The sequence below is a fragment of the Clupea harengus genome, chromosome 16 (genome assembly GCF_900700415.2).
Source record: "Clupea harengus chromosome 16, Ch_v2.0.2, whole genome shotgun sequence".
Classification (NCBI taxonomy): domain Eukaryota; kingdom Metazoa; phylum Chordata; class Actinopteri; order Clupeiformes; family Clupeidae; genus Clupea; species Clupea harengus.
Window position 1 is genome coordinate 26,494,945 of NC_045167.1, and position 25,650 is coordinate 26,520,594.

The 25,650-nt window shown below is 40.9% G+C and overlaps 1 protein-coding gene across 1 annotated transcript; it reads left to right on the forward strand.

Moving 5' to 3' along the window:
* The first annotated feature begins 7,091 nt into the window (after positions 1-7,091).
* On the forward strand, positions 7,092-16,470 carry LOC116224164 (protein NLRC3-like). Its single transcript, XM_031583207.2, has 3 exons — positions 7,092-7,230; positions 14,249-14,444; positions 14,587-16,470. The coding sequence occupies exons 1-3, from the start codon at positions 7,186-7,188 to the stop codon at positions 16,389-16,391; spliced, it is 2,046 nt and encodes a 681-aa protein (XP_031439067.1). The 5' UTR covers positions 7,092-7,185; the 3' UTR covers positions 16,392-16,470.
* Positions 16,471-25,650: the final 9,180 nt, after the last annotated feature.

Below are 25,650 nucleotides of genomic sequence, written 5' to 3' on the forward strand. Positions count from 1 at the left end.
CCTACGTGCTTCGTGTTCTTTCGCACCGGCACCAAGGATCCATCACGGTTCCGCTGGCAGAACACCACATCACTGTTCACCTGAGGGACACAGCTTATTCTGAGTGCAATCAGTAGTAGTGGTTTAGCACCTCAGTGTTAGGCAGTTTTAGGCACACTGGAATGTTATCCAAGTTCATAGTAATGTTGGTACACAATGGGAATACCTACAGCTAAGACTAACCCATGTGTCCTGATGAAGATTTGTGAAATGTGGGCTAATTTTGAACATTTTAACTCACACGAGAATTGAAACTGATGTTTTAAGCTGATGTGAACTTGATGTGTTCTTACCTCTGCAAACACAAAAGTCAAATGGGTAGCAGATCATGTTTTATGGACTGATGCAGGACCACACCTGGAGTTCATATACACACACACACACACACTCAGACACACACACACACACACACACACACACACACTCACACACACTCACACATACACACACACACACACACACACACACACACACACAGAAAATGAGTTGAGCTGGAGAACACAGAAGAGGAGTTGAGCTGGAGAGGAACACAGAAGAGGAGTTGAGCTAATTACATGATGTTCCTTAAAGGCACAGACCCCCGGGTAGCAGGTGCATAGAGTGGCTGATATTTTACATTCACATTAACAAAAAAAGTATTTTGACAGCTTTTCACAGTAAACTGCCATGATCTTTACTGTCAGGTGTTGTTGCCAGTAAGCTCTGAGTAGGGCGTACACCTGATATGAATGTAGGTGAGGTGATCCTGTATGGCTACATTCTTTACGTTCGACGTCATTAAACTGTCTGAACTGCATGTTGATAAACCAGCTTCTCATGACAGAGACTTTGCTCTTTGGGTCGATCGGGTCTAATTCACAGAAGGCAGAGAAAAAGCTAACTAATGTCTCTGAGGAAAACAAAATACATGGTGAGTAACACAAAATACATACAGGAGTCTCCAGTGGGTTGGTGAAGTAATGATGTCTGCAAGAGTCTCATTTCCTTTCGGTGTTCCTAATGTTTCTGGGCAGGAAGTAGTTTAATAATTCTTTATTGCATGTGGAGAGATAATTAACCTATGCTTGGTGAAATAGTGTGCCCCATTTGCTGAATTTTCTTAGAGTAAAATTTATAACTAAGTAACAGCCAGTTAACACAAGTAAATAACTGAAGAGGTTCGATATATTGAGAGTAAAGCATATAGAAAGAAAGAGATACCATGTAATCTAAAATGTGGTCTGGATTATTTTGCGGTGGAGGAGCATTTAAGCTTATTTGACGATGTAAATGTAATAACTGCAATAATTTTAAGAAGTAGTTGAATTCTGAACAGATACAATCATTGCCTCGTTAAGTTCTTAGAGCTCTGTAAAGGTGATCAGACCTGTTAAGCAAGTTATCCCGTGGAGAATTCATTGCTAGTACTGGAACAATGCCAACCTCAAACCCACGTCTAGTTTCATCTTAAGAAGTCTACTTAGAAGTATTAAAGGGTCCATGTTTATGTATGTCCTCTCCACTCCCCCACCTAAGCCATGTTTTCAGCCTTGTACATTTGTCTGGTCACATAACCATGTTGCTCTTGGCTGGGATGAGGTGTGTCGAGTGTGAGGCAATTCAAACCTCATGACCTAACCATAGAAACAGAGGCAAGAAACTTGAGCTAATAGCTGTAAAAGCATGAGTGAGAGTGATTGATGGAAATGTTAATTGTTTATAGACACCGAAGAGCAGTATTGTATGAGGTACTGAGACCATGCTACACCGATGATTGTGAAATCTTGTTTAATGATGTCAGGTTTGGCATATGGCCAGGGGTGTCCGAAGCAGCATTGGACACAGGAAAGGATGTTGAATTCCTCCAGCTACTGGTTTGGGACTCCCCACAGTAGCCAAAACTCTCACTATCAACAATTGTAGTAATCATTATAACTATGTGTAATGTCTTCACAATGACTCATAACCTCCTTTATGATACATTATATCCGTTAATTATAAATGGTTATAATTTAAGATGGAATAATGCATTATAAATATGTGATCATTAGTCTGTGTATCTGTCAAATATCATAATGCATCCTATGAAGCCTGCATCTATAAGGCCCTATAAGGGCATTAATAATGCCTTTAAAAAGTAGCTATAAGTCATTGTAGCACTCATTATAACTATGTGAGAGGGAGGGAGAGGGAGAGGGAGAGGGAGAGGGAGAGAGGGAGAGGGAGAGGGAAAGAGAGAGAGAGAGAGAGAGAGAGAGAGGGAGAGAGAGGCTGCCCGGCATGATGTGGGGGAATTTTGTTTATGTTTAGTTTTAATGATTTATGTTTAGTTTTGATGATTTATATTGTTATGTTGGCTGGCATTGTACATGAGAATGTTAGTTACACAAGGATAGTAAGGGTGGCAGGATACAACAACAGTGCACAACTGACTGGTGACAGCCACAACACGTACGGCATGCTGTACCTGGGATCCTTAAAGGCCCTCCTACACAGTACAACATGGCTGACAAGAAGTATGTTGTGACCCCTGGCCTTGAACCCAGGACTATGGGGGGCACTAAACCTGAACCCTGACCACAATGCTTCAATAATTAAGCAGTTTCTAGTGTTTCATTTGTAATGATTCTGCATGAATCATCTGGCAGAGCGGTACTGCTACAGCAATTGTGGTTTGATAATGTATTGTCGTGAAGTTTGACTTCAACTTTAGTTTTGACTCTCATGTTATTGTTTATTTTCTGTTTTTGTGTATACCTTTGAACCTGGCCCTGTAGATATTCTACACGGGTGGTTCTCTGGACTTTGCCTGGAGACAATAACCCTCCTCACCATCACCCCCTGTGTGTCTCCTCACCCTCACCCTCTGTGTGCCTCCTCACCCTCACCCTCTGTGTGCCTTCTCACCCTCACCCTCTGTGTGCCTCTGTGTGCCTTCTCACCCTCACCCTCTGTGTGCCTCCTCACCCTCACCCTCTGTGTGCCTCTGTGTGTCTCCTCACCCTCACCCTCTGTGTGCCTCCTCACCCTCACCCTCTGTGTGCCTCCTCACCCTCACCCTCTGTGTGCCTCTGTGTGCCTCCTCACCCTCACCCTCTGTGTGCCTCTGTGTGCCTTCTCACCCTCACCCTCTGTGTGCCTCCTCACCCTCACCCTCTGTGTGCCTCCTCACCATCACCCCCTGTGTGCCTCCTCACCCTCACCCTCTGTGTGCCTCCTTGTTGTATAAAGACCCCCAGTCACAGATACGTTTCAACAGATAGCTACTGTTTTTATTTGTGAGAAATGTAATGTGTTTTCAGATACATTATTGTTTTGATTCCTTGTTTCTACTGAAGCGAAGCTGAACAATGGAAACACCAGGAGACGCTCCAGAGGGACAGAGGTAATGCATCATCTGAATTATGTGTGATGTTAAGTGAAGCTGATATGTCCGTGTGTTTCTGTGGCTCTTGGGCTTTTTAGTGGACTTACTATGGATAAATGCCTCTGTAGTAAATCATAGGTGCTATTTTGTGTGATAGACACGTCCATCAGGAGAGACCTCCATCACCTGTGCCCACTTGTGTGTCCATGAAGAGTGACCAGTCACATGAACGCCGCATCAACTTCCAGAATGAAGATGGTACAAATGCATCAAGGCAAGTTCGTAAAACAGACACATGTAAAGGGTATGCTAGGAAGGGTCTGTTAGGAAGTCAACAAATAGTGAATTTAGAGTGTCACAACCAGATATTTGGTCAAGAAACAAACAACCTTTCTATAAATACTTTGTCATATTTTACTTGTATTTAAATACCATCATTCCCCTTCCAGCTTCCCCTTGTTAAGAATAGTCAGTCAGATTTGGGTGTAAATGCCTCTGTAGTAAATCATGGGAGCTATTTTGTGTGATAGACACGTCCGTCAGGAGAGACCTCCATCACCTGTGCCCACTTGTGTGTCCATGAAGAGTGACCAGTCACATGAACGCCACATCTTCCAGAATGAAGATGGTACAAATGCATCAAGGCAAGTCCATGATACAGACTCATGTCAAGGGTATGCTTAAAAAGGTATACTGTGCATGCACACAGTTTTATGTGTTGTATTATTTTATATGGATGATTTTGAGTCAAGTTGATACAGGAGAAAACTACATTTCCCACGCTCTCCTGTAGGACATGTGTGTACAGTACTGAGATGAGAAAACTACATTTCCCACGCTTTCCTGTAGGACATGTGTGTACAGTACTGAGATGAGAAAACTACATTTCCCACGCTCTCCTGTAGGACATGTGTGTACAGTACTGAGATGAGAAAACTACATTTCCCACGTTCTGCTGTAGGATATGTGTGTACAGTAGTGAGGAGAGAAAACTACATTTCCCACGCTCTTGCATTCCAGAATTCATATTCATATTTTTGTGCACAGCAGCGTCATTAAAACTCTGGCCAGTTCAGTTCAATGGCTGAATTTAAATATCCAAATCAAAATAAGAAATGATGCCTTCCATGGATATTTTGTAATTGTATTTAATTAAACATCAACTTCCAAAATGAAGATACAAATGGATCAAGGCAAGAAGGAATAGTCAGGTAATTATGGATAAATGCCTCTGTAGTAAATCATGGGTGCTATTTTGTGTGATAGACCTCCATCACCTGTGCCCACTTGTGTGTCCATGAAGAGTGACCGGTCAGAGGGTCGCCACATCAACTTCCAGAATGAAGACGGTACAAATGCATCAAGGCAAGTCCATGAAACAGACTCATGTCAAGTGTATGCTTAAAAGGTATACTGTCCACGTGTAACGGACTCTAACCAGCCCGCTACAATAATTATAAATAAAATGTCTCTGTGTGGTCAAAGATACATGCAGCGGAGTCGTGGACGTTATCTGTCATCAGTTTATTGCACCTGCAACACAGCAGTAATGGGCGATCACACACACAAGGTTAACACAATGCTGGTATCCCTTTAACAGACTTCCAAGCAAGGGGCTAACAAATGAAATGTACGTAGGCTACCACAGGCTAACCACCGTTCCATACATTACAGCCTACCGTCTACAACACTAGTAGTAAAACGCGATCGTATAGTGTATTAATTATTAGTAGAGCTGTGAAAAATAACGCGTTAACGCAATATGATTAAATTACAGGATTAATTAGTTCATTTTTTTAACGCATTTAACGCATGCGCAAAATGAGCTTCCAAATATACCCACAATTCCGCCCAATCTGCATTAGTGGCCGCTGTAATGGGAAGTTCGTGTTTCAAAAAAACAAAGATGGAACATTCAATAAAACTAAAGTGATATGCACACTCTGCGGGAAGACGTTATCGTTTCACCGTAGCAATAAGTACCACCTCAACGCGATGCATGCGTTGGTCGGCGAGGGGAGTTAAAGTGGAATGCGCCAAACCACCCTCACTGAACAACGTAGGCCCCTCATTAAGTGTGCCTGTGACAAGTTGACTAGCACAGTTGCCAAATGGATTGCTAAAAGCTGTAGACCGATTAATATTGTTGAGGACGAGGGGTTCACCGAAGTTGTGCGAATGGCAACGGGGGATTCGAGTATCAAATCACCGCAAAGTCGCACAATAATGACAAAAATCCACGAGCTGTATGAAGCTGAAAAGAAAAAAAAGGAAAATGACTTGGCTGCTACGAAACATCAGGCGCTGGCAGGGGATCACTGGACTTCTGTGAGTAACGATAACTACCTGGGTGTAACTGCACATCTAATCAGATCAAATGGAAGTTAAAGTCGTTTACACTAACGTGCATGAAAACAGAAGAGCTCCACTTTGCAGAGGCATGTGCACAACAGTTCCAAACTGTTGCAAGCAACTGGGCAATTGAAGACAAAACGACCACTATAGGGATAGACAGTGCACGTAATATGATAGCCGCGGCTAGACTACTGTAAAAGGGCATTTTGAGGCATTAGATTGTGTCATGGTGTGGTTAATGGTTGTTTGACAAAAAAAGAGAAAAATGTTCAAACAATCTATAAAAACAATGGCTAAGAAGCCCAAATCATTTCTGTTTGATTTAAAAAGAAAAGAAAAAAATTGTATTCAACCATACAATGGCTAAGAAGCCCAAATTCTGTTTAGGATGAAGATTATATTAATGTTCCATATGGAATAGCAAAGATAACTGCTAAAGAACTGCTCAGTTGCAGCACCATTGTTTTTTTTATGAATAAAAAAAAGAAAACATGTTAAATGTATATATCTGTCTTTTGTCATGAATCTTTTTGTTCTCACAAAAATATACCGAGAAAATATGTGATTAATCATGATTAATCCACAGAAACCTGTGATTAATCTGATTAAAAACTTTAATCATTTCACAGCCCTAATTATTAGTGATAAAAATGCAACCATAGACATAAACATAGTACATGACAGATAAGTGACAGTTTTAAGTATAAATATTCACAACACAGTCAGGCTCAACATACCTGCAACACAGCAGTAATGGGCGATCACACACACGAGGGTAACACAATGCTGGTATCTACAACAATGAATTAGCCAGTTAGCACCCACTTAATGGCTAGACAATTTTTACAACTTTTAACGCCGCTAATTTGCATATTTAACCCGATGCAAATAGCGGAGGTGATAAACGACAATCTTATATCACAAAAAAAACACACACTTTGAAAAATACACAATACTAATTCATTTTGTTAACGGAGGATTAAAGACACCCAGTTTACCCCTTTAACAGACTTCCAACCAAGGGAAAGTCTTGAGGTGTGTCACACCAATTATCGCCCCATTAGCAACAACACTGAACTCAGTAGTGGAACCAGCAAAAATTATATACACAGAGATTTGGGGAAGTTCATAAAAGGCACGAAACTTCATTTTTTACATTGTTACACACGCACACAGCAGGAAGTCCACAAACAGTGGATTTAGAGTGTCACAACCAGATATTTGGTCAAGAAACAAACAACCTTTCTATAAATACTTTGTCATATTTCTTTAAATACCAACATTCCCCTTCCAGCTTCCCCTTTTTTAAGAATTGTCAGTCAGATTTGGGTGTAAATGTCAAATAGCAAGCTGGGTAGTTTTAATCAGGGTCAACTGTACTTTTGTTGATGTTTAAAGGTTCCCTCCATATTTCTTCACTTTGATTTTCCATCCCCAGAAGCCACATGGAGGAATGTAAACCAGATGGGGATCTGAAGCACATATTCCAGGTTTGATGCAGACATTTAATGCAGTGCTGTTCATAATGCTGTTCATAATTAGTAGTATAGTTAGTAAGTATATGTTCATAATCAATCAAATACACCACCATTCAAAAGTATGGAATTACTGACAAATGTAAATGTATTATATTAAAATAAGATGACCATAATTAAAGTTATAGTTGTATGTATATAAGTTTAATCATTAGGCATGTTATGACATGTTATGTCATGTTATGGTTATGACAGTGTCATGTCATTCTCATGTCAACCCTTTCAAATAAGGTTACAAGAAAAAGGTCAGACCAAGGTACTTACTTTCAAATAAGGTGTTACCGATTGCACAAAGTTATTACATGTAAGAAATTTTGTTACTGAATATATCTTACCAAGGTGTGCACAACACCCTTCACAGAACAGTGCAAACTGGTGGTAACCAGGAGATAAAGAGAGGCACACACACACAAACACACTAACGTTTACCAGGAGATAAAGAGAGGCACACACACACAAACACACTAACGTTTACCAGGAGATAAAGAGAGGCACACACACACACACACACACTAGCGTTAACCAGGATATAAAGACAGTGTCACAGACACACACACACACACACACACACAAACACTAGCGTTTACCAGGAGATAAAGAGAGTGTCACAGACACACACATACACACACACACAAGCGTTAACCAGGAGATAAAGAGAGAAACACACACACACACACACACACACACTAGCGTTACCAGGAGATAAAGAAAATGTCACAGACACACACACATACACACACACACACTAGCGTTAACCAGGAGATAAAGAGAGAAACACACACACACACACACTAGCGTTAACCAGGATATTAAGAAAGTGTCACAGACACACACACATACACACACACACACACACATACTAGCGTTAACCAGGAGATAAAGAGAGTGTCACAGACGTCAGGACTCAGAGGTGCAATATGACAGAGTGGAAACAGCCAGAAAGAGAAATAGGAGAATAAACAAATAATATATATATATGTAAGGGATAATGTATAGTCCGGTGTCATTATCTCAAAATAAATCCCGACGGGACGAACAGGACCCCGACGCACAGCCCTAACCCTAACCCTGAAGGGATTTATTTTTAGATAATGACCGCCGGACAATACCTTATCCCGCTTATTATACGGTAACTTGTCAAAATAGTAGAAGACATTCCTCCAAAATACCTCTTTTTAATGATTTTGTTGCCGTTTCGTGATTTCCGCTAAGAAAAATAGTTCTTCACGCAAATATAACTTTTAAGTTTCAGGTGTTGCGTAGCAACCCGTTACTCGCTGACTTCAAATTACAATGAGTCTGTTACGTTAAATGACTACTTGCGGAATGATATGAAAGATGTGAATTAGAAGCACAAAACCCGCCAATGACAACGGTGAATATCAAGAAATGACGGACCTGCGAACGTTGGGGTGGCCCATTAAAATCAACGGAAGTTTTTGGAACATTCTGAAGAGCCGTATAATAAATAAATAAATATATATATATATAGGAGAATAAACGGGATGAAAATAAGAGCTCAGAAGTTCAATGTTCAGTAAAACACAAGGCTCAGAAGAATAATGTTCAGTAAAACACAAGGCTCAGAAGTATAATGTCCAATGTAGACTCCCAAGCATCCTCGCCGGCTACACCAAGGTCAGCACCATAATTGTACATGTGGGCACAAACGACATCAGAGCAAGACAGACAGAAGTCCTGAAGGCAGACTTCACAGCCCTCCTCACTACCCTCATGGACACAGGAAGACGGATCGTCATCTCTGGGCCTCTCCCTACCTACCGGAGAGGCGCTGAGAGATGGTCAAGACTTTTCAACCTCCACACCTGGCTGCGAGCGACCTGCGCTTCATTAGACATTGACTGTGTTAACAACTTTGACCTGTTCTGGGAGAGGCCCAGCCTGCTGAAGCATGATGGCCTCCACCCAAACCGGATCGGAGCCAGTCTGCTGTCGGACAACATGAAGACCACCCTAAGGCACTGACATCCTGTAGAAAACATCACAGACTCATGCCCCCCAGGTAGTAACTCTAATAACACTGTTTATGAAAATGAATCTGAATCTGTCAATGTTTTCTACAGAGCAATATATGACACCACTACCTCAGAACAGGCTGCTTCATATAATATTATGGCATGCGCCTATAATCCTATTCCAGTTTTAATCTCTACCCAACGCACAGTTAAAAACAAAGGCCATAGATACAATAGAAACAATAGAAGCCCAGCAAATATTCTATCTATACCCCGGCATATTCCTCCTTCCTGTGAGCCACTATATCCAGAAAATATTTCAATGGCAATACTAAATATTAGGTCACTATCAGGGAAAACATTTCTCATTAACGATCTTATATGTGAACGTAAATTAGACTGTATGTTTTTAACAGAAACCTGGCTAAACAAAAATGGGTCTGCAGCTCTTATTGAAGCATCCCCTCCCAATTATAGCTTTTTTCAGTCCATTAGAACAGGTAAAAAAGGGGGCGGGACAGCCACCATAACCACGGATGCCCTGTGCTGCAGGAGCATCTCCTTCGATGATTTTGCCTCATTTGAATATCATGCCATAGTTCTAAAGTGCCAGCCTCCTGTTCTGACAGTAACTGTGTATAGGCCACCCAAGCAATGTCCCACTTTTCTAACAGACTTTTCAGAACTACTCTCCATTATACACACAAACTACGATAAGATTATTATCACTGGTGATTTTAACATACATGTTGATAATGGGAACGACTCAAAGGCCCGGGATTTTATGAATCTCTTGAATTCCATGGACTTTACACAACACATCACTGAACCCACTCACAACCGTGGCCACACCCTTGATCTAGTTATTACAAAGGGTCTTACAACTGTTATATCGTCTATCTGTGACCTTGCTCTTTCTGACCACTTTTGTATTTTCTTTACAGCACTGGTACCTAAAGTTAGAAATAGTGCTGAATGTTTTATTAAGAAACGCTATCTTAACTCTGCAGCAGCTGAGAATTTCAAAGTAATGATGAACATAACTAGTACAAAAAACCCAGATACGGGGCCATCATGTGTTAATGATCTAGTAACTACTCTAAATACAAAATTAAGGACAGCACTTGACTCTGTAGCACCATTGAAACAAAAAAAGGTTTTAGCCAAACAAAAAGCTCCATGGAGAAATGAGGAAATGATTAAACTTAAGAGATCCTGCAGAAGGTCTGAGCGTACATGGAGAAAGACCAAGCTACAGGTCCACCTTGATATCTTTAAGGATAAACTTTCAGTCTTTAATAAAGCAATAAGAAATGCTAGGAAGGATCATTTCTCTAATTTGATATCTACAAATTCTAACAATTCCAGGGTCCTCTTTTCAACAATAGACAGCCTTATAAATCCTGCACCTAAAGTAGATGATAGTCTCTTTTCCACCCCCAAATGTGAGGAATTTGCAGCATTCTTCAGAGATAAGATAACGAACATTAGGAAAAATATTGCTCAAGAAATTCCAAATGTCTTGTTTTCTGATCCCCTTCCACCATGCTGTAACAGTATGAGCTTTTTTGCACTGGCTGATATAGAAATGCTGAGCAAAGTAGTGTCACAACTGAAGCCGTCTACATGCCCTCTTGATCCCCTTCTCACCAAATTTTTTAAGACCATCTTTGACTCTGTGTCTAAGGACATTCTAGCCATTATAAACTGTTCCCTGCTTACAGGTATTTTCCCATCAGAACTTAAAACTGCCCTGGTGAGACCCCTCCTGAAGAAAAGCAATTTAGACTCTTCAGTTCTAAACAATTTTAGACCCATCTCTAACCTTCCCTTTCTAAGCAAAATCCTGGAAAAAATTGTCTTTAAACAGTTAAATAATTTCCTAGATGCTAACTGTGCATTTGACACCTTCCAATCTGGTTTTCGCTCCAATCATAGCACAGAAACGGCATTAGTCAAGGTTGTAAATGATCTCAGGATAAATGCTGACTCCAAAAAACTATCTGTCTTGGCCCTTCTGGATCTGAGCGCAGCCTTTGATACTGTTGATCACAATATCCTTATTGATAGACTTGAAAATTGGGTTGGCCTCACTGGTCCGGTCCTAAACTGGTTTAGGACCTATCTAACTGGCCGGGAATACTTTGTCGCCCTCGGAGACCACAGCTCAAAAAACATTTGTATGACCTGTGGGGTCCCTCAAGGATCCATTTTAGGGCCCTTACTTTTCAGTCTATACATGCTACCCCTTGGTAGTGTAATTAGGAGGCACAACATCGACTATCATAGCTATGCAGATGACACCCAGCTCTATATTTCTGTAACACCCAACAACTACAGCACTATTGATTGTTTGGTAAATTGCATTTCTGATATAAATGTATGGATGTCACAAAACTTTCTCCAGCTAAACCAAGATAAAACAGAGGTATTAGTCATTGGTGAAAAAAACGAGAGAGAAAAACTAACTGCACACTTAAAAACACTAGCACTTAACACCAAGCACCAAGCCAGAAACCTAGGCGTCATACTTGACTCAGATCTCAATTTTGAAACCCATATCAAAAATATAATTAAAACATCTTTTTATCACTTATGGAAACATTGCTCAGGTGCAACCGTTTCTCGCTCAGGCTGACACCGAAAGACTGATGCACGCGTTTATCACGAGCAGGCTAGACTACTGTAACTCGCTTTTGTCTGGTCTACCAAAAAAAGCCATTAGTCAACTACAAACAATACAGAATGCAGCAGCACGAGTCCTCACTAAAACAAGACGGAGAGCGCACATCACACCAGTATTAAAATCACTGCACTGGCTACCTGTTAGTTTTAGAATAGATTTCAAGGTTCTCCTACTAGTCTATAAATCACTCCATAGTCATGCACCTGAATATATAACAGACATGCTCTCAAGGTACACACCCAGTAGATCCCTGAGGTCCTCCGGCACTGAACTTCTAACAGTTCCAAAAGCCAGGACAAAGAGACATGGGGAAGCAGCTTTTAGTTTCTATGCCCCCAACCTTTGGAACACTCTGCCAGAATACCTAAGAATGGCCGAAACGGTTGAAACCTTTAAACATGCACTTAAGACATACCTCTTTGATCTCGCTTATCACTCACTGTAAAATGTATTTAACATTTATGGAACATTTATTTATTTACTTATTTCTGTCTCTTTTCAAGTATTTGTACCCCCCCCCCCCCCCCAGCAGCTGTCTCTTAGTTTGACGATAACTGTGCTGAGCAGTCCTTTATGGTGCCAGTGCGGTTAGTACGTAATTTCCTGTTCATTTATCTCTGGCAAAATCTGTGTCTTTTTATAAGTGTTTTGTAACTTGTAAAATGTATTTATTTAACATTAATGTAACATTTATTTATTTATTTACTTATCTGTGTCTCTTTACAAGTGTTTGTAACCCCCCCCCCCCAGCAGCTTAGTTTGACGATGACCGTGCTGAGTAGTCCTTTACGGTGCCAGTGCGGTTAGTACGTTTATTTTATTTTATTCATTTATCTCTTGAAAATCTCTGTGTTTTTTTTTTTTACAAGTGTTTGTAAACCCCCCCCCTTTTCTTTCCTACTGTGAGGCGCATTGTGTTACTTCCTTGTATGAAATGCGCCGTACAAATAAAGTTTGATTTGATTTGATTTGAATGAACACAAGGCTGTCATGATTCGGAGGGTAGAGACCCAATTGCAGACCAGATGCAGGGAAGAACTTTATTAAAAAAAAACACACAGAAACACAGAAGAATCCCACTCAGGAGTCCAAAAACAGGCAAAGCAAAAAACATCAAAACACGGAAGCACGGTAGAGAAAGGATACATAGACGCACACAACTAAACAGAACAGAATCTCTCACCGAACAAAAACTGAAGGGGGAAAAGCAGGTAATGGGAAACAGGTGAACTAAACAAGGGGAATTAACGAGACACAGGAGAAACAAATCAGGCAAACAAACAGGGTGATAATTGGGAACAGGTGAGGGGTGGAGACACGGACAACAACAAGGGAGCACATGGCAGGAACAAGGAAGTACAAGGACTAGACACAGGAAGGGAATAATGGCAGACAGGAAGTAACATAAAAGGACGAAGGGGAAACAAAGTAAAAGCACGGAACAAAAACAGAGCACAGACCTGACAAAGGCTCAGAAATATAATGTCCAATGAACACAAGGCTCAGAATAATAATGTCTTCTGGGGGGGGCGGGGGACCAGACACAGGAACACTAGAGCGAGAACTGGAGATTTCGAAACATTGAGATTTTGAACCCTTGGGTCAAATTAGCCAGAAACAGTTGAGAAAAGTCATGCCGCTCATACTTCATACTCAACCTATTACCTGCTACTCCAGTACTTATTTGATGAACAAACAAATCATTTTAATGGAAAATGTGTCATTTTCTGGACGATTCCAAACTTTTGAATGGCAAAGTGTATATTTACATACTGCCCTCTTTAGCCTCCTCTGTAAACATTTGCAATGTATTAAGGAGGGAGTTTCAGGCAGCAGTGGAAGTTTAGGTGTGTAGTTTTTAGTTCACAGCAATGGAGAAAACTGCACACAAGAGAACAGCCAGCGATGGTTACAGTACCAGTGAATCCACTGCACACAAGAGAACAGCCAGCGATGGTTAGAGTACCTTGTGAATCCACTGCTGTCTCCTTGCTCTTGGGAGGTTAGCCTATGACCAGTTAGAGAAGGGCAGTCTGATCTTTCATGAAGAAGACCTGACTGGCATCGATGTCAGAGAAGCAGTACACATTGGCATTATCACCCAGATCTTTAGAGAAGGATCAGTACTTTACCAGGATAAGAGGATACAGTTCACGTTCAACAAATATATTAAAAAGATAAAGTGGGCTGTTAGTGGGAGTTAATATTTAATATTTTGGACAGACAAACGTTAAGATAATTAATGTAAGTAGTCTATCAGTGCTCTGTAATGCAATGCACTGCAGACCGTAACCAGATATTTGTGCTTTAGGTGTTAGAGGAGAAGATCATCACCTTTGTGAAGAATGAGCTGAAGAGATTCAAGAGGATGCTGAGTCCAGATTACCAAGAAAACTTCGAGAGTAAAGAGGAGGATGAGAGTGAAGCCAGAGAAGCGGCTCTGAAGATGGCACTGCACTTCCTTAGGAATATGGAGCAGCAAGATCGCGCTGACAAACTGCAAGAAAGTAAGAATTCTTCCTTTATTCACATTTGCATTTTTTTGCATAAATTAACTAAAATTAGGAAAAAAAGAAACAGCTATTGTTTGTCCTCAGTGTCAGTGGCTAGCAAAACATTATTATGTTTTATTTTGTATATTTGAAATAGATGAGCTGGACGTAGTTTGTCAGACTGAACTAAAAAGAAATCTCAAGAACAAGTACCAGAGTGTTTTTGAAGGAATACCCAAACAAGGAAGCTCTGCTCTTCTAGAAAAGATCTACACAGAGGTGTACATCACAGAGGGAGGAAGTGGAAAAGTAAATGAAGAGCATGAAGTCAGACAGATTGAGTCAAGATCCAAGAGACCAGCTGGACAGGAGACATCAATCAGATGCAGTGACATCTTTAAACTCTTACCTGGCCAAGTCAAACCAATCAGAAGTGTTGTCACAAAAGGAGTTGCTGGCATTGGTAAAACTGTCTCAGTTCAGAAGTTCATCCTGGACTGGGCAGAGGGAAAAGAAAACCAGGATATCCACTTCATATTTCCACTGCTTTTTAGGGAGCTCAACCTCATGAGAGAAAAACAGCTCTCTTTGATGGATCTCCTCCACCACTTTTTCACAGAAATAAAGCAGTTAACTTTTCCCAGCCAAGGGAAGTACAAAGTGTTGTTCATCTTTGATGGTCTGGATGAATGTCGACTCCAACTAGAATTTCAGAAAAATGAAAGTTTGACTGATGTGACAAAGATCACCTCATTGGACGTACTCCTGACAAATGTCATCAAGGGTAATCTGCTGCCCTCTGCTTTACTTTGGATTACCTCTCGACCAGCAGCAGCCAATCAAATCCCGCCTGAGTCTGTTGACCGGGTCACAGAGGTACAAGGGTTCAATGACCCACAGAAGGAAGAGTACTTCAGGAAGAGGATCAGTGATCAGAATCTTGTCAGCAAAGTCATTTCTCACATCAAATTATCAAGGAGTCTCCACATTATGTGCCACATACCAGTGTTCTGCTTGATTGCTGCTACTGTTCTTGGGCTAATTCTTGGCTCTTCAGGAGGTGGACAGATTCCAAAGACTTTGACAGAGATGTACACATATTTCCTTATTTTCCAAACCAAACAGAGGAGCCTAAAATTTGAAAATGTGCATGACCTTGATCCACAGTGGAACCAGAAAGTTATCCTTGGTCTTGGAAAGTTGGCATATGAACAGTTAGAGAAGGGTAATCTGATTTTTTATGAAGAAGACCTAAAAGAGTCTGGCATTGATGTCAGAGAGGCAGCAGTATGCTCTGGCATCTGCTCCCAGATCTTTCGAGAAGAATCAGGGCTTCATCAAGGAAAAGTGTTCTGCTTCATACATTTAAGTGTCCAGGAGTATCTTGCAGCTTTGTATGCTCTTCTGATGTTAATAATGAAAAGGAAAGACCTAATTTCTCATAAGCAAGCCCTCAGAACAGTCTTTAAGTTTCCGAAAATGAGATCAGTACACAAATCCATGATCATCTTACAAAAGAGTGCCGTGGACAAAGCTTTGGAGCATGAAGATGGACGCTTTGATCTATTCCTCCGTTTCCTTCTTGGCCTCTCTCTGGAGTCTAACCAGACTCTTCTGCATGGCCTACTACAGAGAGGACAAAATCAGATGGGCAATGAAGAAACAATCAGTTACATTAGGGAAAAGATCAGGGATGTTCCTTCATCAGAAAGGGTCATCAACCTCTTCCACTGTCTGAATGAACTCAATGATCACTCCTTAGTGGAAGAGGTCCAGAGCTTCCTGAGTGCTGGGACACTTTCTGAAGCTGAACTCTCAACCGCCCAGTGGTCAGCTCTAGTGTTTGTGCTGCTGACATCAGAACAGAAGCTGGATGTGTTTGACTTGAAGAAGTACATCAGATCTGATGAAGCTTTCCTCAGGCTTCAGCCAGTAGTGGAGGAATCTCATGAGGCTCAGTAAGTATGGTGGCAGTGTGTATTCTCAGAAAGGAAGGGGGTAATGACACTAGCTGGGTTTCCATCCAAGTATTTAATGCACATTTTGACCATTCAAATAATAAACCCTGACTAAATGGGTTCGAAATGAATTTGCATTTGTTGCATTATACAGACCCTCCAGGAAGTTGCGATGTTGCGATCGCACCAATTCACGCGAATTTAACTATTCGCCGCGAATTCAGCGCGACGTTGCAATTTTAACACATCACCGCAACTTTTTACATAGAGTTTGGTAATACATCAATGAAATGTAATGAAAATTATTTATTTTGCTGTGAATAATGAAGGAAGCAATGAATCCGATTATTTCCCAAACCCCTGAGAGCTGTTGCCATGGAGATTTAACATTACTTTCTGTTTGAAGATAAGGTAGCAGCTAGTGTTGAAGAATGGATAACTTGAAATTGGACGACTTCAAATTAATATATGAAATTGAACAACATAAACACCTATACGGATAAAATAAATCAACAAGGATAGCAAAACAGATTCATCTGCATAGAATGAGAACGGCAGAAACGCAGGAAGGACGTCAGACAAACAGATCAGTGACACAGAAATTTATGAGTGAAACTGTAATACAGAAAATACTTAGAAGGTATACTAAACACAGCAAGTTACTATTATACTCGTTACATCAAGAATCAGAGCAACAACAGATTACAGCACAGCTGGCTATATCGCTATATTTTACTAACAATTAACACTAACACAGTTCATGGAAATAATATTTAGGTCACTTAACCATGTTTATCACAGTATGAAACAGTCAAAACACGTAGTCATTGTTTTCGAGGGTGTGAGGGAAAGCATAACACAAGGTTTACCATGAGCATACGTAACTAGCATATGTTTGTAGATAACTGTCTAACAGCTGTTGCCATTCTCACGAGACGAACATTTTAATGATGTCAAAGTAAAAGTCCAATACTATACTTCTGTTCGTTTCTATAACAACAATACAAGCATACATTTGCTGGCCTAAATAAGCAGAGGGCAGAACAGCCTATTTTGCTAAATTTGTGTAGTCCTGGTAATCTTTTGTTTTGGCATGTTGGTAAGGTTATTTAGGGGGGCATTTATCAATGGTTTTGTTCTTTAATGAATGTTTGTTTATTAATTACTTATTTTTCAACCAATAACTCAATTATAATTACAAAGAGGGAAATTCGCAACTTTTTTATCGCAACTTTCACTTGCTCCCGCAATTTCATTGCAACAAACAACTAAAAAACACCGCAACTTTCATCGCAACCTTTTGGAAAAGCTCCCGCGAAATCAGGAATTTTAGGCCGCAACTATCACAAAAAAGGCCCGCGAAATCCTGGGGGGACTGATTATATTTACTTTTTCCTGTTAAAGTTGCCCTGACAACTTTATGTTGTGATCCCACAGCTGTTCACAACTCCTTCCTTAATGAGGAGAATGTCCATTTTGAATTTGCATAACACAGATGATGAAAGTGCATTGATTCACATTTTGTTTAGCTGAATTTTCATGAATGCGCATAAAAGATGCAAATGAGTTAGATGGAAACCCAGCTTTTGATACAGGAAATAAAATTTGGTCTGATTTTTTTATTGGTTTAGAAACACAACACTAATATACAGACGGCAGCAGTGTCCTTTTCATTGAGCTTATAGTCACTGGTGGCTGTTTTCTCTTCAAGTCTCGATAGCTGTGGGCTCACTGAAAGGAGCTGTACAGCACTGGCATGTATACTCAGCAAACCATCTTCAAAACTGAAAAATGTGGATCTCAGTGACAACAGAATTGGAGATATTGGGGTCCAAGAACTCTGTAGCGGACTGGAGAACCCAAACTGTGCACTGGAGACACTCAGGTAAGACATTTAGATTCTTCAGTATTCCCTAAGAATGAGTTCTGTGGGATAATTTGTACTGTGTCATTTCTGGATAAAATATCCACATTGTTACTGACAGACAATATTTCTTATACACTTTTTCAAATTTTCATGTAACTCTTCAGACACACATAGACTTGAAGATCCTTCCTTTCTTTTTTTTGCAATTAAAGTTTTTATTTATTAACATACATGGTACATAGCTCATAAGGTACAGTGTACAGAAAAAGGAAGGTCAGAATACAAAATAACATATAAGTTGGTCTTCCATATATGATGGTTTCAAGACATATCATTCTTCCATTGCCATCTTTAGATTCCTTTGCCACTGAGGCTGGGTTGCACCAACATGGATTAAATTAATCCTGGCTTAGAGTTAATCTAGGTTTAGTAAATCCAGGTTTAAACTGGTTTATAATTAATCAGCGTTGTGTTGCACATCTTAATTTTAACCCTGGATTAGTTAAACTAGTTTAAACAAGGGTTAAAACAGGATTAGTTTATGTTCAATGTCCGCCATGATGGATTCCGACGAAATGTAAACAAATTCACAATGTATGTTTAACAAATACGGAACTAAATAGCCCTAAATAAACGAATCCGATCTTTTTCCTAAACTAGCTGCTTGTTGAATAAATGCCGTTACTGACACCGTTAGTTACCGTTTAGCCTACCACTACAGCGGCTATAGCTAATAAACACAGTTACTTTAGCCAGCTAGCTAGCTATTATGGCACGTCAAAGAGGGTCAAACTTTTCAACATTTGAAAAGATGTTGCTGACCGAGTTGATGGAGGAGTTTGGGGTTACAATTGAGGATATGAGGACTGACAGCAGTACACTAGAGAAGAAGGAGAGGAACTGGGTCCAGTTAGCTGAGCGCTTCAATGGCTCTACCAGTATCAAAGAGACGAGGGACAGGGCACAACTGAAAGCCTGTTGGAAAAACCTCAAGGCTAAAGCCAAAAAAGATGCGGCGGTCAATTTCAAACTGGCGGAGGACCACCACCAATGACTACGGATCCTCTGTCAAAGAAGATAATAGATATGATCCCGCAGCAGATTTCCCCCTACCCAACCCCTACGACGATGACGGCGTATTAGATGACAGTACAGCCACAGAAGCTGCAAGTAAATTACTACGAACTAGATGACGTCGCTAGCTTATAATCGTTGTGTTGATTATGTACTGCTGTGACTGTGAACAGGTAAATAGGGTGTAAATATTATGAGTAGCAGGTTACAATAATTGCTGCCACCCCAAGTAAGTTATCACTCTGCCCAACGCCGTTAGTTGCAGAAATAACGTGACAAAAATGACGAAAGTAGGCTATAATTTGTTGTCAATAAAACGGAGATAAACCTCCTCCAGGGGTGGTTTAAATATAAATGCTAATCCAGGTTTAGACTAGGTTTAAAATGACTGGTGCAACAGATTTGTAAACTAAGGTTAAACTAGGTTTAAAGTTTGGTGCAACTGGATTAAAAAACAAACCTGGTTTAGACCTAGTTCAAGAGTTAATCCTTGTTGGTGCAACCCAGCCTGAGAGTTTCAGCCTCTTATGAACCAGAATAAGAACTCCTGGAAAAGGAGCTATATTAAACTTGCCCTACCCAGTCTCTTTTAAATGTTTTGGCCTCATCATCCTTAAGATGTGTTTCTTAAATGAAGGCATGTGTACCATTACAAAGTGTAGTGTCCTTTAATAAGTCACTTCCATCTTGACGTCGTAGGAGTTTTCAATAGTTCAGTTTGTTTAATAAACGTAGGAGTTGTCACAAAATATAAATGATAAAGTAAACGATACAACTTGATGCAACTATTACAACTAAAACATATTGATGCAACTAAAACAAATAGATGCAATTGAAAAACCATGTGCCTGCTAGCGTCTCTAAAGTTTCCAACTTTCAACACAACAGGCTCTCTACCAAACACAATGCCCAATGCCTTTGTCTAGTACTTAATCACCTTCTAATTAACACAGGTTAGGAGAAACTTAACCCTTTGTGTTCCATACCAATCAATCAATCCAGGTGTCAATAATTAGGGGCGTAGGCTCAACATTCAACTAAAAAAAAAATCAATCTAATGCACAAATGGCATTATAATGAAAATGTCTTCAATTTTCAAGTGAACAAACATGACCAAACTGGTCAACCTAAACCTATTCTCTTAAGTATAGAACCCAGTAACACAATAAAAGCCTCCAACTATCAACTGGACTCATTCAATCAGTCCAAGGGAAGAAAGAAAGAAAAAAGAAAGAACAAAAATAAATCAATTTGGTCAGTGGAATGTTCGACTCCCTACTTCAGATATAGTCCTCAGTTCATCCAGGTTTGTACAAGGATGTCCACCCTCCTTTTTCTTTTTGCCATACAGGAGGAGGGCATACTTTCTTGCCACAGGCAAAGCTTGTTCCAGGCTTTCAGATAGTCCAAACTTGGTCGTATCCTTTAACTCACTCATATGGGTCTTTAGTCTTGTAAAGGCAGTGGTCTTCCCAATTCTGTACAAGCTGCTTGTGGTATCGCAACCTGTGAGGGCATGGCATGCAGGTAAACACTCACATATAGCTGCTCCTATTTTCTGAGCGATCAAACAGACTGGGACAAATTTGACCTTTAGGCCATGTCCAGAATGCATGAACACTGCTGGGGATCCAAACATCCCTTTGCTCGAATAGTACACAAGCAAAACCAGTACATCTGTATCATCACATTTCACAATGAGACGAGAATTTGACTGTGCAAGGTGTATTGCATGTAACACCAGTTGTTACAGCCCTACTAATCAGGCCTGGGGCTGCGCCCCTTTTGTGGTACGGCTGTTGCTTGTCTGTCTATCCTACAGGGATCTGAGTGCCTAACAGATAATGGGCTTGTCTATAAGAGGTTGGGGTTTGCTATGGACGGCCTCTCTCTGCTCTTGACTTCTGCGTTGCAGTCTGTGGATTGTTCCAATGGTGAGAGCCTGGGGAAAGACGTCCGACTACCGAACTCAATACTGAATACTTGCTCCGTCCTCGTCATGTTTTACACTATTGTTTATTTACTTGATTACCCCTAGACACATTGCATGACACTTTCCTTTTAACACATTATGCTAATTGTTTATACTTATGTAAATAAACCCATTTTATCTAATCGCTACGGTGTGGTGGACCCATTTTAATGTCAGGGCTACCTTGAGCCAGGCAGTCGTGACGCCAGTCTTGTGTCAGCCTCCTCCTGGTCACTGTAAAGGTCTGTCAAGCAGTCAATGCCTGACTTGCTAACCCTCTTGACATCCTCACCATTTTCAAAGCCACCTGCCAAGATGACAGTGTTCTCTGAAGTGATTCTCTTTGGCCCAGCACTGGTGATATAGTTGCTGACAAAGCTACATAGAGCCTTGTTCCCACTCATCTTCAGGTATTTTCTGTAGTTTGGAACCCTTGCTTGTCCTGTGATAATATGTGTTTGTCTGCTGGTTTGGATGGCTCCTCTTCTTCAAAATCTTTGACTGAGTGTTGATGGTCATATCTGTCAAACACTAAAACAGCACATCTGAGGCCTCCCTCTCCCATTAAAGTTGTGACCTTTTTCCAGACACACTCGCCCAGGTCATTGAAAGTCTGAAAGCCTGAGTCATGGACACTCTGTAGAAGAGCCATGCCATCAATGATGTATGCTGATGGTTCTTCAACATTAGGCAACTGCTGTGCTCTTCAACGCCAGACTCCAATCTCTTAGCAAGGTCAGCTGCTGTGTCTCTTCAACGCCAGACTCCAATCTCTTAGCAAGGTCAGCTTTTGTGTCTCTTCAACGACAGACTCCAATCTCTTAGCAAGGTCAGCTGCTGTGTCTCTTCAACGACAGACTCCAATCCCTTAGCAAGATCAGCTGCTGTGTCTCTTCAACGCCAGACTCCAATCTCTTAGCAAGGTCAGCTTTTGTTGTCTTCCTTATGCTTCCGTCAGAATCAGAATCAGAATAGTATTTATTGCCAAGTAGGTTTACACCTACCTGGAATTTGTTCTGGTGTATAGGTGCATACAGTGAACATAAAACATACAAACACAATAAGTACTACACAAACACAATAAGTACTACAATACAAAAAGCAGGGCAGGAGTGCAAAAGTGAATGTGCAATGTGCAGTGTGCAATGTAGTGTGTGTTAACAAAACACAGGCTTGAGGTGTGGGGGCGGAATAAGAGTCCACGTCAGGTGGGGGTCCCAGTTCCTCAGGAATGTTATCAAGGTCAAAGGTCAAAGGGATTCTGCTTCTGCTCCACAGCTTCCATTATCTTCTGTATGTGATGGGTGAAAATTCACCCTAGTTACCTCAGGACTCCGGAGCTGCATTTAAGTATATTTATTAGACAAACAACAACAACAATTGCAATCGGGCTCACTCCAAGCACAAGGCTGAAAGTGAAGCAATATTAAACACATCGCACAAGGTTTATATAGACAGAAGTTTAGCGTTCAGCAGGGATAACCACGTGGTGGATTTCTGACGTCTGAGGCAAGGATGAAAGTTTTGCACAAGGTCGGAAGAAGCACAGTTCGACCCTTCTTATCACCTCTGGTCTAAACATGCTCTTGTACATATGCAGACTAAGTGGCACCTAATATTCTAAGTTACACACACGCAGAAACACAGAAAAGCCATGTTCCTGCTTACATAAGTACATGATTCATATAAGGTAATTAATAATAAAAGGCACTTGATTCATACATTCTTGGACAGTGCTTGGAAATTATCTCCATCAGTCCCTCCTTTTATCAGTTTCAATGGATAATTCAAAATCACAATCAAAATCAAAAATCAAAATCACAAATCATCTTTCTTAATTCGTCAATTATCAATTTCAATGGATAACCTCAAAATCATCACTCTAAGCTTCATCACATGGATTTTCGGAAAAGAGCTCATTACCTAGCATCACTCCATATCATCATAAGTCAATCATTTAAAATGTCATCATATTTCTCATCACACATTTGTATACTTTGCATTTGTAGGCCAACATAGTGGGTGTCAACTGTGTGTGTGTGTCATTAGCTCGCCTAGGCTTCAGATAACATTTGAACAAGGCCTCTTTGATGTGTCCTTGAAGGCCCTGTTCCCCATCAGGCATCCTGCAGAACACATCGGCGGTTGAATATTACTGGGCAGGAAAATGTAAACAGTCTTTTTGTGGAAAGTGTGATCAATAGGTTAACAGTCCCAAAATGTAGAGCAGTACAGTTATTATCAAAAGTTTCACACATTGTTTCATTTTCCCCTTGTAACTCCCCATGACTTCACAGAGATAGGACCACCCCTCCATCCCAGTATCCACTAGGCTCTTTTACCCCACTGGACAGTGTAGTTTTCTTCACCAGGTTTGAGACGAAAAATTGCCAAGGCAAAGAATCCCCTTTGTAGCTGGACTTTTGTCCCAGTGGGCCGGCCTTGGAAAACTGTAGAGGACATAAACTCTCAAACCATTTGCTGAAACAGACAAAGAGATTGAATATACGTACATTTGCAGAATATATGGCAAAAATGTGAATTAGCAAAATGCTCTCAGAACTCTGCTTCACAGGAACATGTCCTAATCAACAGCCTCAAAAGAAAACACTGCAACTCGCCCAAGTGGGACAGACCATACAAAGTGCTACTGTCAACATCTACCACAGTCAAAATAACGGAGAGAGCCACCTGGATACATCTAACACATTGTAAACGACTAAGCCTTCCTTAGAAAGAGACAGGATGCTCCTATCCTCTGTCTCTTTCTAAAGAAGGCTTACTCGTCTACAATGTGTTTTTTCCATATATTCTGCAAATGTACGTATATTCAATCTCTTTGTCTGTTTCAGCAAATGGTTTGAGAGTTTAGGCAGTGTAGATTCTTCCACATTTCAAACAGTGATCCGTATGTCTCTCTCGTCTCCTGTATGCAAAGGTTGCTGATTGCTTAACTCCCTCATTTGTGAACATCTGGATTCTCTTCTGGATCTGATGGAGTTCAGTCTCACCGATGAGCAGTTGAGCAGTGGCCTTGTCATTACCATGAAATGCATGCTGTACATCTCGTAGGAGTTGCTCTTGTGCTTCAGTCATTGCACATAGCCCTTGTTGTTCAAGCCATGATTGCATGGCTTTCCAGAAGAGCCTAAACAGGGCCTCAGAGACTAACTTTATGCTCCTCACTCCTCTTGCCAGCTGTTTCCCTTGAAGCAACTGTCGAGCTGTTCCCTCTGCATACACATCTGACTCAGTTAGTATGTTAAAGAGTCCCCCATCGCCATACATCTTTCCGATGCTTGCAAGGTAAGCCATCGTGATATGCATACCTCCCATTCTCATTGTGATCTTTCCTTGTAAGAGCGGTGGTTTGCTCCACAAGATCTGTTGAGCTTTACTATAAATATCAAGGTCTGCAGTCACAAGAATATGGTGTTCTTGTTCTCCAGTTCTGCAGCAAGCTGTACAAGTCGTTTCATAGATGTATAGATGGTGGACAAATTTGAGGCTGATTCTCTTATGAAGGGCATGTAGAGTACACTGGCTACTGAACAAGCAGTGTCTGACGTGAAGGCATTGAATGCAGACCATGCAGGGACATGCTGCTGATTCCCAATTACATTTCTGGCCAGCTTCCATACCAGATCTCTGTCTTCAGCTGCTTTAGACACTGTTGTGTTTGTGTGCAGTACCTCAGGCTGGGGAAGTTCAGGTTGTTCTTTGTAGATTTGATCAGGGGCAGACTGGGGGAAAAAAGATGACAAGATCTTTTCATTGATGTTGTTCCCCTCGGTAGCCTCTAATAGACCTAGCAGTCTCACATTGTTGCGACGGCTTTTCTTTTTTAAATCCTCCACACGGTTCCACAGTGTGTCTATGAGCTTGCTGTGTAGCTTGCGGTTGCTGACCAGTTGCTGCGTGGTGTCCTCAATGTCAGATATTGCACCTCAGTCAGCCGTTCTTGCAGCGTTTACAGCACTTTTCATTTCAGCAGTGGTTTCTTTGATCGTTGACACAATCCGAAGTGACTGTATGCAGTGCGGCGTTCATTTTACTCACTTCAGCATAAAGGGTTTCCAGGCTAGCATTCTGCTCAGGTCATTTTGGGCTAGCACCACCGGAGTGAATAGCAGCAGGCGTCCAACTTAAAGTATTTCGAGGAAGAAGCCATAGTCTATTTCTGTGCTTCAGTTGGTGAAAATTAACAACGGAATATTCTCAAACAAAAATGTGTTGAAAAATATGGAGAAAGATACCCACCAAGATCCTCCCTTTCAATGATAAAAGCTCACTGAACGAACGGCAGAATTTGTCTCAATTTACAAAACTAATACCAAGTACATTTTGGAA

Bases quoted from the DNA above. Each gene is read 5' to 3' on its own strand.
- LOC116224164 (XM_031583207.2), top strand. From the start codon at position 7,186: ATGGAGGAATGTAAACCAGATGGGGATCTGAAGCACATATTCCAG. The intron at 7,231-14,248 runs GTTTGATGCAGA...TTTGTGCTTTAG, and splicing joins ATCTGAAGCACATATTCCAG to GTGTTAGAGGAGAAGATCAT. The intron at 14,445-14,586 runs GTAAGAATTCTT...TATTTGAAATAG, and splicing joins CGCTGACAAACTGCAAGAAA to ATGAGCTGGACGTAGTTTGT.